The 17,822-nt window shown below is 34.8% G+C and overlaps 1 protein-coding gene across 1 annotated transcript; it reads right to left on the bottom strand.

The window, feature by feature from the left end:
- Positions 1–11,332: 11,332 nt before the first annotated feature.
- Positions 11,333–16,535, bottom strand: fzd1 (frizzled class receptor 1). Its single transcript, XM_073846953.1, has one exon. It carries the CDS (start codon positions 16,283–16,285, stop codon positions 14,660–14,662), a length of 1,626 nt encoding a protein of 541 aa, XP_073703054.1. The 5' UTR covers positions 16,286–16,535; the 3' UTR covers positions 11,333–14,659.
- Between the last annotated feature and the right edge of the window lie 1,287 nt (positions 16,536–17,822).

Genomic DNA, 17,822 nt, shown 5'->3' with positions numbered 1-17,822 from the left:
GATATATATTTTTTTACTTCACAGTACAAATGTGTATTTTTTTTTATTAATAAAGGAATGAATTAATAAAGAAATAAAGAAATAAAAAGTCCTATTCTGCCCTGACAACTTTCACTCTTTTACTTTCAGCCTTCAGCAGGGTTTGTTTCCAACTTTGGTAAAAAAAATAAAAATAAAAAAAAATAAAAAAAAGATTGGGAGTGGGGCATATTTAGAAATATGTTTGGAACATTTTATGTTTGTTTTTGTTTTTTAAAGTAACGACCAAGTGGCCAGCGGCAATGAGTTGAGCATTTGATCAAGCTTGATCAATTTAGCTTTCTCAAATCAACACAACTTGCCTAAAATAAAATCTATAGACATAACACACTTGATGCATTTCACAATATTAATTTAAACATTTAACCTAGATAAATGTGTGCTGTTAGACGCATATCCACTGCTTTTGTGCATGGAGTGAAAGCTTAAGCGTGCTTTGCAGGACATGGAAGCACCAGCGCGATCACTTGCATGTTTTTCTTAATAACAGTGGAAACCTAAAATACGCCGTCATTTTTGCAAATGCAAAAGGTCTACTTTTATTTGTGTAAACATTCCTCCTACTCCACTCAAACAAATGTCAGTGGCATCCAGCCTGTCTTCACATTTAACATGAAAAACAGCAATAAAAACATAGGCTTCAACTCAGTTAACCGAAAAATAAAACAACGTTGGCAAAGTTATAAGCTGGTTGGCTTATTAATAGTAGGCTAAATATTATGTTCCTACTATTAGGATATGATTATTGGCTTTTTTCAACTCTGATTGATCGATTTCATAAAAAGCATAAAAACCTATTTATTGTTTGTATTTTATCATTAAAATGACAGAATTTATAGGCCGAGACTTGCATGCTACAAATAATAAATTGACGTAAATACGTTAAATATTATTTCCAAGCATTTAGGCCATAAAGCAGCTTGTGAATACTCACATAACGCTATGTACTTATGAAAAATCAACAACTGAGTTGGATCCCATAATGATTGGGGCCCATACAACATTTTTTCATATGGGGCCAAGGCTGGAGGGCTGATACAGCAAAACGTTATCTAATCCACTGAGAATGGTGGTAATATGGATATTTTGGAGGAAAGCAGAAAATATTGCTCATCTGGGGACATTGGGACAGCGTAAAGGACAAAAGCAGAGATGTGTGTGAGATGAAGTGAGCGCTGCTTTTCTGCAGAGATTGACAGCTCATTAGGGGCCGCGCGGCTCCTGCGGGACGGGGTTCTGCGGCATGCGATCTTTGATAACGCGTCACACTCAATCACGGCCTTTAATTGCCATTTGTGCAGCAAATCAACAGCAGCACTCCAGGGAACAGCGGCCCTGAGCTGCAAACACAAAACTGTCCTGAACGGAGCGATTACACTCATCACACACTTTCACACAATATGCTCACTTCTATAAAGAGGGAGAACGCATTAAACAGTGCATACTTGGAATAAGACTTCTGCTGTCTATATTACAGATACTGAGCACAATGTGTGCATTTTCTGAATGTGTGATATACAACAGAGCACATGCCATTCAATACTGCTTTCCACAATGCAATGCACTCCAAATAAACTTTCATTCCTATAGGGGGAACCAAAATAATTGACTATAATTTCTACATCAATTTTTTTAAATGGGTATTTCTGTTTGTTTATTTATTTATGTATTATCATTATTATTAAACATTATCATACATCATGCATTTAACGGCAGAAATTAAATTTATTTAATTTATTTAATTTATTTTTTAAATGAAAAATGTATGTGACAAAAAAACTAAATTAATTCCTATTTTTATAGAAAATGTTTAAATTATTTCAATATAAAAATGGTAGTTCTATTGGTATGTTGTTTATTTATTCACTTATTTGTTTTTGTTTTTTTAAATTGACAAATTTGATGAAAAATAAACCAAAATAATTGAAATTTTATAGAAAATGTTTAAATTATATATATATATATATATATATATATATATATATATATATATATATATATATATAGTTCTATTGGTATATTATTTATTTATTAAAATATAAAAAAATATATATGTGATGAAAAATAAACCAATATAATTGACATTTTTATATAAAATGTTTAAAATATTTTTTTTAATTTTTAAATAAAATGGATAGTTCTGTTGGTATGTTATTTATTTATTTATTTATTTTTTCATTAGTTTTTCAAAATGAAAAATGTATGTGACAAAAATAAACTAAAATAATGACATTTAATATAACATTTAATAATAATGACATTTTTATATAACATTAAATTATTTTTAAATAAAATTGAAAAAATTGACAGTTCTATTGGTATTTTATTTATTTATTTATTTGTTTGTTTTTAAAAATGATATGAATATATGTAATATATGTATATAAAAATATATGTAACGAAAAATCAACCAAAATAATTGACATTTTTATATAAAATGGTTAAATTATTTTTACATTTGTAAAATAAAATTTTAAAAAATTATAGTTTTATTGTTATGATATTTATTTATTCATTAACAAATTAATAAAATAAACTTTTACATTTTTATTTTATTTATTTTTTTATTATTTATTTATTTATTTATTTATACATTCATTCAAGGAAAATTATTATTATTATAAATTTGTTAAATTGAAAAAAAGACAATTATTATTTAATAAGTAATTTGCATTTGCATAATTTATGTATAGAGCAACTAAAGAGAAAGAAAAAAAATAATAAAAACAATATAAATCAATAAATAAAAGCTGTCATTCCTTTGGTTTGTAGTAGCATGCAGTATATAGTATGCATATTGTTTATGCAATTGTTATTACAGGGATCTCTTTCTTGCCTCACTATTTAACTGAACTGAAAGACCTCAAACATTTAACACAATAATCCATTGAATATGCATAACTTCTGCACAATCCATTTCCAAGATGATAAACGGACTTTAACAGAAAGTATACAGTATATACTGAGTGAAACTGAACATTCAACACATACATAGTCCTTGTTTTCTGGTAAGATCAGATGACATTACAGATGCTGTTTCTAACTACATAAAAGAGGAATATTTGATGGGCAAACTGCAGCGGATCCGCCTGTGGCACAATCACACAAATCAACTCCAGGTAGCTTCGCTCACACGGGAATATTAATATTCATGACTGATTCTTTATTCATAAAACAGAAGAGCGGCCAGCTTCAGGACGAGGGAGGAGGAGGAGGAGGTTTGTATTACTTGTCATTTTTTCCGCAGGCTAAAGGAAACTTTAATTACAGAGCGGCATAATGATGCTGGCTCAGAATCAAATATCAATACCGATTTACATGCTCACACTTTAAAAACACTCACTTCAGCATTAGCTTTGCACAGTATGCATACTACATACTGCAGAGGAACTAGAATGCTGAACATAGAAAATAAATAAAAAACCCATTTTGATAAAAACACTTTCCATTTGGATTTAAGATTCAGCACCTTAGTTTAGTATTATTGAGATACTATTATCATTTTTATTAATGTTTTGAATAAGTTTTTTTAATTTTTATACATGAACAAAAATGGTATTGAAACAAATTTCACTTAGGTTTTGTTAGTAAATTTCATAAACTAAAAAAAAAGTCAATTTTGGTTTATTTTTTCATCACATACATTAAAAACAATCGACTAAGTAAGTAAATAAATAAATAACATACCAATAGAAATATACATTTTTATTATGTTTTATTTTATTTAAAAATGTAAAGATAATTTAAACATTTTAAATTAAAATGTCAATTATTTAGTTTTTTTTCACTACAGTTTTCAATTTAAAAAACAAACAAACAAATAAATAACATAACAATAGAATTATATATATTTTTTCAAAATGTAAAAATAATTTAAACATTTTTTATAAAAATGTCAATTATTTTGTGCTATTTTTCGTCACATACATTAATTTAAAAACAAACAAACAAAAAACAAATAACATAACAATAGAACTGTCCATTTTTTATTTTATTAAAAAGTGTAAAAATAATGTAAACATTTTATATAAAAATGTCAATTATTTTGGTTTATTTTTTCATCACATACATTAAAAACAATCGAATAAGTAAGTAAATAAATAAATAACACCAATAGAACTATACATTTTTATTATGTTTTATTTTATTTAAAAATGTAAAGATAATTTAAACATTTTAAATAAAAATGTCAATTATTTAGTTTTTTTTGTTCATTTTTCATCACATACATTTTTATAATATATATCACATTTATTTTTTCAAATAAATAAATAAATAACATACCAATTGAATTATGCTTTTTAATTTACAAATGTAAAAAATTATTTAAACATTTTATATAAAAATATAAAAATATTGTTTTATTTTTCGTCACATCCATTTGTCATTTTAAAAAACACATAAATAAAATACCAATAGAACTATCTTTTTTTTATTTGATTTAAAAATGTAAAAATAATTTAAACATTTTATATAAAAATATTTTTTTCACATACATTTTCTATTTTTAAAAACAAACTAACTAACTAATAAATAAATAAATAAATAAATAAATAACATACCAATAGAATTGTCTTTTTTCTAAATTTGATTTAAAAATGTAAACAAATAAATAAATAACAGATAGAATTATCAATTTCTTTTATTTTATTTAAAAATGTGTAAATAATTTTAACATTTGATATAAAAATGTAAATTATTTTGGTGTATTTTTTGTCACATATATATATTTAAAACAAACAAACAAATAAATAACATACCAATAGAATTATCCTTTTTATAAAAAGTCATTAAAAAATATTGAAACATTTTATATAAAAATGTAAATTATTTTGATTTATTTTTCACCACATACATTTTTCATGTTTAAAAATATATATATATTATGTAGAGTAACAAGAAAAGTTTTTTGATGGATTTACTTTTAGTTTTAGTTTACTATAATACCCTTGGCTTCATCCATTCCATCCGTCTAAAAGAATCCAGAAAGATTTTTCAAATCTATTTGCGTTTTCTTTGGTTATGAGATGATTACAGGGAACAAGAACAATCTTCAAGCAATTTAGGGCCAGATTCACCACAGAAAACAGTTGATGAAGCTTTATGGCAAAGCTTTTCATGCACTAATCAGATAATTACACCTAATCTCTGTTCAGATTTCCCCAAAAATATGTCAAATCTGAATCACACAGGAACTCCTACTTATCCATTATATCCCTATAAGACTGATTCTTTCTTGTTTGCGTCAGAGAGAACACATCAGATGAGAAATGCCTGGAGTTAACAGGCTGTAATTTAATATCTTTGTGGTTTTTATTTTCCATGAGATGGTGAGTTTTCCGGAAAGAGGTTTCCAGGCTGGAAAATGTAATGGCACGTCCGTTTATAACATTATGAACTGTATTATCAGTTCTGCTGTTTACATGAGCAGATCGTCTACATGTATGCCTTAAAATGACACATGATGGACCTTTATGTCAAACGCATGTCTCTAAACAAATGTTCAGAAATTGCAGAGCAAAAAAAAGCCACAAAAGTCATCCTCATATCGGAGGTGGTCAAGTGTCAACATATAAGAAAAAACCTTTCTAACACTATTTTTTGAACATGTAAGTCAAGCAGTTGTTTGAAATAAAAATAAATAAACAAATAATAATAATAATAATAATAATAATAAACAAATTAAATTAAATTAATAAACAAACAAATAATTAAGTCCCAAAATGATTCCCTACTTCGAAGCACTCCAATCGGATCGTGTATCATGAATCATTTGATTCAGATCGATACTTCAGAGCGGGTTTTTAAATAATTTTGCTAATTGAATGGTTCACGATCCGATGTCTGACCTGAGATTATGGTTCATTTGACTTAGTTCTGAATTTTGCGTGTAACAATTTATCTGATTCAGATCAAGACTTTGGAGCGGGGTTTTAAATCATTATGTGAATTGAATGGAACCTAGGAGCGCGGATTACAAATCATTTGATTCAGTTCGGGACTTCGGTGCAAGTTCGCGAATCATTTGATTCAGTTCAGGACCTTGGTGCGGATTCACGAATCATTTGATTCAGTTCGGGACTTCGGAGCAAGTTTGGGAATCATTTGATTCAGTTTCTGGACTTCAGTGCAAGTTTGCAAATCATTTCTTTCAGTTTGAGACTTTGGAGCGGATTCACAAATCATTTGATTCAGTTCGGGACTTTGGTGCAAGTTCGTTAATTATGTGATTCAGTTTGAGACCTCAGTGCAAGTTCACAAATCTTTGATTCAATTCGGGACCTCTGTGTGGATTTGTGAATCATTTGATTCAGTTCGGGACCTCGGTGCATGTTCGCAAATCATTTGATTCAGTTCGGGACTTCGGAGTGTATTCCGCAATCATTTGATTCAGTTCAGGACCTCGGTGCAAGTTCATGTATCATTTGATTCAGTTTGGGACTTCGGTGCAAGTTCGTGAATCATTTGATTCAGTTCGGGACTTCGGAGGGGATTTGTGAATCATTTGATTCAGTTCGGGACTTCGTTGCAAGTTTGCGAATCATTTGATTCAGTTCGGGACTTCGTTGCAAGTTTGCGAATCATTTGATTCAGTTCGGGACTTTGGAGGGCATTCGTGAATCATTTGATTCAGTTCAGGACTTTGGAGGGCATTCGTGAATCATTTGATTCAGTTCGGGACTTTGGTGCAAGTTCATGAATCATTTGATTCAGTTCGGGACTTCGATGCAAGTTTGCGAATCATTGGATTCAGTTCGGGACTTCGGAGCGGATTTGCGGTTCATTTGATTCAGTTCGGGACTTCGGAGCGGATTTGCGAATCATTTGATTCAGTTCGGGACTTCAGTGCAAGTTCACGAATCATTTGATTTAGTTCGGGACTTCGGTGCAACTTTGTGAATCATTTGATTCAATTCGGGACTTCAGTGCAAGTTCACGAATCATTTGATTCAGTTCGGGACTTCGGTGCAAGTTTGTCAATCATTTGATTCAGTTCGGGACTTCGGAGTGGATTTGCAAATCATTTGATTCAGTTTGGGACCTCGGTGCGGATTTGCGAATCATTTGATTCAGTTCGGGACTTTGGTGCAAGTTCATGAATTATTTGATTCAGTTCAGGACTTCGATGCAAGTTCATGAATCATTTGTTTCAGTTCGGGACTACGGTGCAAGTTCGCGAATCATTGGATTCAGTTCGGGACTTCGGAGCGGATTTGCGAATCATTTGATTAAATTCGGGACTTCAGTGCAAGTTCACGAATCATTTGATTCAGTTCGGGACTTCGGTGCAACTTTGTGAATCATTTGATTCAATTCGGGACTTCAGTGCAAGTTCACGAATCATTTGATTCAGTTCGGGACTTCGGTGCAACTTTGTGAATCATTTGATTCAATTCGGGTCTTCAGTGCAAGTTCACGAATCATTTGATTCAGTTCGGGACTTCGGAGCGGATTTGCGAATCATTTGATTCAATTCGGTACTTCAGTGCAAGCTCACGAATCATTTGATTCAGTTCGGGACTTCGGTGCAAGTTCGCAAATCATTTGATTCAGTTCGGGACTTCGGAGCGGATTTGCGAATCATTTGATTCAGTTCGGTACTTCGGAGCGGATTCGTGAATCATTTGATTCAGTTCGGGACCTCTGTGCGGATTCATGAATCATTTGATTCAGTTCGGTACTTCGGAGCGGATTCGCGAATCATTTGATTCAGTTCGGGACCTCTGTGCGGATTCGTGAATCATTTGATTCAGTTCAGGACCTCGGTGCGGATTCGCGAATCATTTGATTCAGTTCGGGACCTCGGTGCTGATTTGCGAATCATTTGATTCAGAACGTATTTGTAATACGAAAAAATATACACATGCAGCTTAAGTCCAGGGTCACATTAAAAGAACACTGCAATACACACAAGGTCATATTGAATGCATTGCATTTTCTGTTTGTATTCATGCTATTTGCATACTATGCACAGTATGCATACTTGAAATAGTAAAAGTAACCTGCTATTCTGAACACAGCCGCAGTCGAAGCAGCACGTGACAGTAATGTTGAGCTTCACTGAAGCCCAGATATGAATCATGTGCAGGAGTTTTTAGTATTACAAGGATTAATTTCACATTTCCTGCCCACACACTTGTTCAACAAGTCAGTGCCCGCTGAAAAACACTTCGGCGGTGGCTTTAACACTGACTGAGCTGCTCTGGGCCGGTTTAGAGGGTGTAGTCCGATCTGAAGGCATGTGACACACACTTACAGGTTAAGTTGAGCTCTGTTCTCATGACCGATGGTGCATGCGTCCGTCCGTCTCACATGCAAGCTGCAGAAATCAAGCACAAACACATGAGGAAATTCAACACACCAGACTTCTGTGAGTCTCAATACTATACATTCTTAAAAATAAAGCTTTGGAAAGATGCCATAGATTAGAAGAACCATTTATATCTTAGTTTGAAGAACATTTTAATGATCTAAAGAATGTTTTCCACTATGAATAACATTGTTGTTGGAATGCAAAGGTCCCATTGATTTTTTTTATGGAACCATCAATGCCAATAAAGGATCTTGATTTTTCAAGAGTGAAAAAGCATTTTTGGTTCCTCAAGAACCTTTCAGTGAACATTTTGTATCTTAATGCAAAAATTGTTTTAATAATTAAGAGAACCTTTTTCTACTATAACCAATTTTACTATAAAAATGGATTTTAAATGTTCTTCATGGAACCATCAATGCCACTAGCTCTATAATGCAGGTTATAATTTCATTAAACAACCATATCAAACTTATCAGATGCATTACTTAGAGTTCTCACACTTTAAGGCAAATGCATGTTCATGACTTTGTTATAGATTTGAACTTTTATAGCATAAGAATATCTTCATTCTAACAGACTAACAGTTTACTTTTGCTTTGGTTTGTGGGCAAGTTGTTCCATTTTAATATCTAGTACCAAAATTATATATTTTAGAGCAGCACAAACCTGAAAAAAATAGGAAATTTCCAACACTTCTTCAAGATTTTTCGTACTTTAAATCTGGAAAATTACAATTTCAAAATGCATTGACATTTCCAGGAATGAATTCATTTGTGCATTCTGAACAATGAACAATAGTGCATTTATAAAATTACAGGAATAGTTCACCCAAAAATGAAAATTTGCTAAAAAATGTAGGCCTACTCACACTCATGCCATTTGAGATGTTTAGACCTGGAAATCACAGTTTTAAATACATTGAAAGTTCCACATTTTCCATTAACATGGAATTAATCGATATAATTAGAGCCATTAAGATCCTCAGTTATAGTCATTTTGATAGAAGAGGATTTTCTTTTTTAAGGATATAAAAAAATCCCACCACATAAAATTGATTAATTTTAACTTCACTCAAAAATGACTGGCCTACAAAAAATTGCTTGTAAATCTCTCATTATGCTATATTATTACTGAATCTTAGATTCAATCTTTTCATTAGAGAGTTTTCTTTCAGTTAGCACCAATATTTTTATTTCTTTTTGGAACTTATTGATTGTATGCCTAATTAATCTGAGCTCATGCATTAAAATTTTACACAAATAATGCCTTTTTTCACTCAAAAAGAACTCAACTCAAAAGAAACAAATATCGGTCATTATATTAATTTACTGCTACATGAAAGTCTACATCCCAATTTTTACATCACGTTCATGGATTAGTTATGATACCAACATGGGCAATAAACTATTTGAGTGATGTGGGGTTTTTAAAAACTTATGTTGATACCGATAACCAGAGTGTAGACACAACCGATATTACTTAAAAATCAATACAATTTTCTGAAAATAAACTGCATTATCAAGAGTCAATAAAACAAAAGCATCATAGCAGTAGCTCAAATGTCTTGTGCAGTATATTTATGATGCTTTGTGACTGTAAACTTCCCCTCAAATCTCATTCATGAGAATCAAATTCAGTGTGACGCAATTTTCAATGAGCAGAGGGAATAAGCTTCAGTGGAGGGTAAGATTTTCAGTCAAAATTGTATTAATGCCAGCACACGGCTTTGATACAGCCTGATGATGACAGCCGTATCACAGTCTATTCAAAGAACTGTCTGTTAAAATGATGTCAGAAGTGACAGTATGTACCACTGAGAGTTTCTCAACAGCCAGCGAGCAGGACCGGACCTGTTCAACTCAATAGACTTGAGAGGAGCTCAACACTTCAGAAGACAATGAGCATTTAAGGTCTGTTTGAATAACACAATTAACCTGCAGACATATGCAGTACAGTCTACCCTGAATTACATAACCAAACATCTCACGAGTCACAGGAACACTTGACAATAAGTTTGAATATGTTAATGTAATATACAGCAAGTTTGCATTTTAAAGTTTTGCTTAATGTTAATTCATCCATGCATTATAAACATCATGAATTAACAATGAACAATATAGGAACTGTTCTCTTGAAAATGAAAATGTACTCTCCCTTAGGCCATTTAAGGTTAGGATGAGTTTGTTTCTTCAACAGGTTTGGAGAAATGTTTCATTCCAACACAATCTCACCAATGGATCCTTTGGAGTGAATGGGTGCCGTCAGAATGAGAGTCCAAACAGCTGATAAAAACATTGCAATAATCCACAAGCAATCCACACCACTCCAGTCCATCAGTTAACATCTTGAGAATACAAAAGCTGAAACAAATCCATCAAGACATTTTTTTTTAACTAAAATACGAGTCCATAATTTATAATAACGCTTCCTGCAGTAAAAAAAAAATGGTCTGCTCTGAAACAGAAGAGAAGTCGGCACAGATCAAGCATTGCGAAACAGTTCTGAACACGGTAACTTTTGTTTATTCAAGATGTTAACTGATGGACTGGAGTGGTGTGGATTACTTTTGGATTATTGTGATGTTTTTATCAGCTTTTTGGACTCTCCTTCTGACGGCACCCATTCACTGCAGAGGATCTGTTGGTAAGCAAGTGATGGAATGACACATTTCTACAAATCTGATGAAGAAACAAACTCATCTACATCTCAGATGGCCTGAGGGTGAGGACATTTTTTTTTTTTTAGCAAATTGTAATTTTTGGGTGAACTATTCCTTTAATAAATGTGTTAAAAACATTGTTAGTTGATGATACCCAGTGCATTAGGTAGGCATTAACTAAATTTAAGTTACTGGAAATGCTTTTTAAAAGTCTGCTTCAATCTGACAGATATTATTAAATAATAAGCAAACATAAGCAGGTCTTACAGCAAAGCCAAGTGACAGTCATCAAAATAAACTCACTTGTCATTACAAAAGTGCATTTTGTACAAATGTGAAGTTTATTCTTCAAAGAAGTGAATAATATATAAACTATTGTCTATAAATATAAAGGATTTTTGATAGTATCACAAGCAGAAGTATGAGAAAGAAGAAAATAACAGATGTCACCGGTGTAGAAAACTGTAATATACGCTTCAAATGCTAGTGTGATTAAATACATCTCAGATCCATGCAAATGCATCTCACAAGAACAGGAGTTTAAGAGCATGCCTCCATCCACCAGTGCTTTCTGTAATCACCTTAAACAGAGATTCCTTTGGGAAAACAAAAACATTCATTCGCATGAGATAATCGCCATAAACAATCAAGAATCAACAGTATCTGATGTTCAGTAAAGGGCATCTTTAAAAAAAAAAAAAAAAAAAAAAAACACATGATGACACAGCAAACCCTGAAGAATTATGAACAGGATGATCTGAATTACTCTTATGTAGTGCTTGAGCGATGTGGGGTTTTTAACAGCTGATGTTGATACCGATAAATAAAGCGCATACGATATGCAACCGATATTACTTAAAATATCAGTTAAAAATTAAGGCAGTCAAATGATTAATCGTGATTAATCACATCCAAAATAAAAGTTTGTTTTTACATAATATATGTGTGAGTACTGTGTACATTTATTATGTATATAAAAATACACACACTTGCATGTATATATATTTGATGCAAAATGATATATGTAACTATAAAGAGTTTATATGTATATAGAATTACATATAAATATATATAGACAACTATTATTATAATATATACATGTACATGTATGTATTTATATATACATTATTAATATACTCAGTACTCACACATTTATTATATAAACACAAACTTTTATTTTGGATGTGATTAATCACGATTAATCATTTGACAGCCCTATTAAAAATATTTGAAAACAAATTGCTTTATCCAATAACAGATCTGCTGGTAGATTTTTGCAAATTATTCACAGGACAAGCAGATGTGGTTATGACTGCAGATCATCTCAAAAGGGCTAACCAAAGTCTACATCCCAATTTTCACATCATGTTAATGCATTAGGTATGATACCAACATAGGCATTAGAGCGATGTGGGGTTTTCATTAGGTGATGTTGATACTGATAATCGAAGATCAATATGCAACCGATATTACTTAAAAAAAAAAAAAAAAAAGTAAAATTATCTGAAAACAAATTGCATTATCCATCATCAGGCCTGCTGGTAGATTTTGGAAATGATACACAGGATAAGCATTCATGATTATGGCTGCTTATCATCTCAAAAGGACCAAATTTAAGCCGATAATTGGTTTATCGCTACACATATGCATCCCAATTTTCATAACATAGATTAGTAACGATACCAACATGGGTGTTAAACTATTTGAGCAATGTGGAGTTTTTTTTATAGCTGATGTTAATACCAATAACCAGAGCAGACCAATATGCAACTGATATCACTTACAAATCAGTTAAATATAACTGAACACAAATTGCATTATCCATTAACAGACCTGCTGGTAGATTTTAGAAAAAAGATACACAGGATGAGCATTGATGATTATGGCTGCTGATCATCTCGAAAGGACCAAATATCAGCCGATATATTGGTTTATCGCTACACATGTATATAAAAAAAAGTCTATATGCCAATTTTCACATCATGGATTAGTTACGATGACAACATGGGCATTTGAGTGATGTGGGGTTTTAAATAGCTGATTTGAACACGATTACAAATCAGTTAAAAATATCTGAACACAAACTGCATTATCCATTAACAGAAATCCTGGTAGATTTTGGAAGTGATACACAGGATAAGCGGATGTGATTATCACTGCCGGTCATCTCAAAAGGGCCAAATATCGGCTGATATATCAGTTTACCGCTACATGATAGTCTACATCCCAATTTTCCCATCATGTTCATATGTACAGCACCAACACAGGCATTAAATTGTTTGAGCGATCTGGCGTTTTTAATAACTGATGTTGATACCGATAACCAGAGCTCAGACTGATATGCAACCAATATTTTTTACAAATCAGTTAAAAATATCTGAACACAAATTGCATTATCCAATAACAGAAATGCTGGTAGATTTTGGAAATTATACACAGGACATGCATTCGTGATTATGGCTGCTGATCATCTCAAAAGGACTAAACATTGGCCAATATATCGGTTTACCGCTAGATGAAAGTCTACATCCTAATTTTCACTTCATGTTAATGGATTAGTTGCGATGCCAAAATTTAAATTGAACTATTTGAGCAATGTGAGGTTTTTAATAGCTGACGTTGATACCAATAACCAAAGTTCAGACTTATATACAACCGATATTACTTAAAAATCAATAAAATTATCTGAAAACAAATAGCATTATCAAAAGAATCCTGCTGGTAGATTTTGGAAATGACACACAGGACATGCATTCGTGATTTTGGTTGCTGATCATATCAAAAGGACCAAATATCGGCCGCTATATTGGTTTATCGCTACACATATGCATTAGAAAGTCCCAATTTTCACATCATAGATTAGTTACGATATTAACATAGACTTTAAACTATTTGAGAAGTGCATTGCAAACACCGTCCATCCTGTTCTAGCTGTATAATTAGAGGTACTTCTGTGCAAAAGAGCCAAAGGAGAACACAAAGCCTTCAGAAACATCACCAAAGTTCATTACAGACCGAAGAAAAAACATGTATACATTTCTTTGAGTTAAACACAAGTGCAGGCCTGAGCCCAATGCTGCTCCAAACTGAAAAAGGCACTTAATTTTACATCTTAAAACAGCCTGAGATTGCTGCTGTCCGGGCCCAGGCCAGGAGACCAGCTATCTGCTTCAGGCTGGGTTGAGCACATATCAACCATTATTGTTTTTGTTCTAGCTCCATAAAACATTCCAGTCCTATAATTCATCTGATCTCAGTCACAAAGCTTTAATTTAAAGCTCAATTTTTCCCATGATATGTGGCCTTAAGTGCTGGGTGCACAATTCACACACATTATTATTATTTCTGCATTATTTGCATGTAAAAAGTTTGAATATTTGCCCGTGGAAATACTGATGTCGATAAAAAGACACAGTTTTACATACAAGCTTAAAAAAACAGATCCCCACCCAGAGTAATCCAAGAGAAAAAGCATAAATAATCTCCAAAACGATGCGGTTTGTCCAAAAAAGTTGCTTTGATTTAAAAAAAGAACATCCAAGAAATCCAAGTGAGATTTAAATACAAATATATACTTACAAAAATCATCACAATGTTTATGTACAACGCAAACAGTTGTTAAGGTGAACAATATAAAAGCAGTTAAATCACACTGTTGTTTCTCCTTGTTTGCTGTTCGCCAGTCTCGTGTAGAACTTCCTCCACGAGTTAAGCGTCTTTCCAGACCATATCCAGAATCCAGACGTGATGCCCACGATCAGGGTCATCAGGTACTTGATCATGAACACCGTGAAGTCCGGGTTCATCTGCGGGTTGTGCGCGGGGCACGGCACCGCGTACGTCTTGCACGATTGCGCGCTCCACGTCTGTTCCCACTGATCCCGAAAGGCCTGCTCGTAGAAGTAACAGGCGATCACGATGGTGGCCGGAACCGTGTACAGGACGCTGAAGATGCCGATGCGCACCATCAGCTTCTCCAGCTTCTCCGTCTTGGTGCCGTCGTGCTTCATGATGGTCCTGATGCGAAACAGAGACACGAAGCCCGCCAGGAGGAACGAGGTGCCGATGAACAGGTAGACGAAGAGCGGCGCCAGGACGAATCCGCGCAGCGCGTCCACGCTGTTGATGCCCACAAAGCAGACGCCGCTGAGCACGTCTCCATCCACCTGACCCACCGCCAGGATGGTGATGGTCTTGATGGCCGGCACTGCCCACGCTGCGAGATGGAAATACTGCGAATTTGCTTCGATGGCCTCGTGACCCCATTTCATCCCAGCTGCGAGGAACCAAGTGAGCGCTAGGATGACCCACCAGATGGAGCTGGCCATGCTGAAGAAGTACAGCATCATAAACAGAATGGTGCAACCTTCCTTTTTGGTGCCTTGCACCACCGTCCTGAAGTCGTTATCGAACTGCTCATTGCAAACCACTTTGTCTTCCAGGAGAAATCCGGCGATGTAAGCGATGGACACCATCGTGTAACACCCGGAAAGGAATATAATGGGTCTTTCCGGGTAACTAAAGCGCTTCATGTCCACTAAATAAGTCAGGACGGTGAACAAAGTGGACGCGCAGCACAAAACCGACCAAATCCCGATCCAAATGCGCGCAAACTTCTGCTCGTCCTCGCTGAAGTACATCATCCCGTTGAGTTTTTTGGGCTCGCACGGCGCGCCGCAGTTTTCCTCGCCTAGAAAGCGGTAGTTGAGGTACGGTGGGACTTTCAGCGAAGCCGGGCACTTAAAACGCCCCTTCCTGGGGTGGTCGGGCGTCGCTTGGGTCACATCTGGAGTTGGGTTGACGGGTGTCCTCGGCTCAGACGTGTTTTGCCCCACGCACAGCTCTCCGCCGTGCACCGGGAACGTTTCGCACGCCAGGGTCTCCGGCCACTGGAAGCCGAATTTGTTCATGAGCGCCTCGCAGCCTTGACGCGCGCGCTCGCACAGCGATCGGCACGGCGGCAGCGCTTGCTCCAGCACCGTGCACACCGGCGCGTACATGGAGCACAGGAAGAACTTGAGGTCCGGCGAGCACTGCACTTTAACGAGCGGGTAGAACTGGTGCACCTCCAGCCCCGCGTCCTCCTGGTTCGTGTGGCCGAGGAGGTTGGGCATGATGGTCTCGTTGTACGCGATGTCCGTGCACAGAGGGATGGTGATGGGCTGGCAGAAGCCGTGCTCGGGCACCGACATGCCGCGGTCTCCGTACTGCGCGCTCGCTCCCAGTATTCCAAAGGCGAGCAGGAAGAGCGCTGACGCAGCGCGCGCGGCCATACTTTCCTTCTGCGGTCTGTCTCCTCACAGCCAGCTCGCTCGCCCGCCAGCGCTCTTCCTCCCCTCCAACTCCCTTTGTTGATTTATCCTTGTCCAAAAACTTTTAGGAAAGTGCAGCGGCGCCCCGGACGCTGCTCCCCGGATCGCGAGCGGATCAAACGAGTGAAGAAAAACACACGAGCGTCTGAGGCGAATAAAGAGTCGCGCTGTGTCGTGTCAGAGTTTCTGTGAGCTGTTCAAACCTGTTTCCAGGCGCCCTGCTGTCTGCTGTTCATAAGCGAAACGCGGGCGGGGCTTTATGGACAGATGGCTCGCGTTTAGGGAGCGTCGGGAATTCGTTCGCCTGCGGTTCGTTTTGCGTTGTGGAGCGGAACGCATTATATCCGCTGACTTTAGAAATCAGAGCAATACGTAAAAGAGAAGACAAGAATTCGTTAAATGTTTTTTTTAACATTCTTTTAATGTTCGTTCTCAGACTTTATAGGGTTGTTGAATGGAACACATTTAATACACAATTGGCAACATGTTTTCTCCAATATTGAATGTAGAAAGGAGATCTAACTTTACTGAAAAACACTGGCTGTTGGGAAACACTTAGCTTTGGCTAAGGTTCTCTTTATGTTCTTTTAACGTTTGTTCTTAGACATTATGTGGTTGCTGAATGGAACGCATTTTCTCTTGTAACTTTACTAATACAGTATACATTTTGCACTGTTTTCATCCATATAAATTCAGAATGAAGTACTAACTTAACTGAAAAACACTTGGTTGCAATTTCTTTTGACTAAGGTTCGCTTTGCGTTCTTTTAATGTTCGCTCTTTGCATTTACAGCATTATTAAACAAAATCCATTTTATCTGCTAACTTTAGATATCAAAATAATAAGTCAAAGAGAAGGCTATGTTACATACTTGTAAAAGTAAGCTTACTTCACCAATATGAATTCAAAAGTACTAACTTACTACTTAATATTGAAAATAATTGCCGTAGGATTTACTTTTGAGTCTTAATTAGGTATATCCAGCCAAAAATACATTATAAATGTTTCTTTTATGTCAAAAACTAGTAGGATATTAAGTTCCATATTCCGTGAAGATATTTTGTATATTTCATTTCGTAATTATATATCAAAACTTACTAATATGCATTGCTAGGGACTTTATTTGGACAACTTTAAAAGCAATTTTCTCAGTGTTTAGATTTTTTTGCACCCTCAGATTGCAGATTTTCAAATAAAAGATTTAAAAAGAAAAGAGATTAATATTATCCTAACAAACCATGCATCAATTGAAAGCTTATTTATTTAGCTTTCAGATGATGTATACATTTCAATTTCAAATGCGTATGACCGGTTTTGTGGTCTAGGGTCACAAATAATTACAAAGAAACAACAAACGTGGTAAAAATAAAGTAGTAGTCCAATGATCTGTTTACAACTAACACTTCAGTGTCATTGTCAGTCAAATTATTATTGTACTTACTGAACACTTTACATTATACACTGCACTATAAATGAAACAGTACACTTACAGCATGC

Source organism: Garra rufa, chromosome 9 (genome assembly GCF_049309525.1).
Source record: "Garra rufa chromosome 9, GarRuf1.0, whole genome shotgun sequence".
Classification (NCBI taxonomy): Eukaryota; Metazoa; Chordata; class Actinopteri; order Cypriniformes; family Cyprinidae; genus Garra; species Garra rufa.
Note: the sequence above shows the minus strand (reverse complement) of the source record. Positions and strands in the feature narration are given on the sequence as shown.

Coding starts and splice junctions, on each gene's coding strand:
- fzd1 (XM_073846953.1), bottom strand. CDS start 16,285: ATGGCCGCGCGCGCTGCGTCAGCGCTCTTCCTGCTCGCCTTTGGAATA.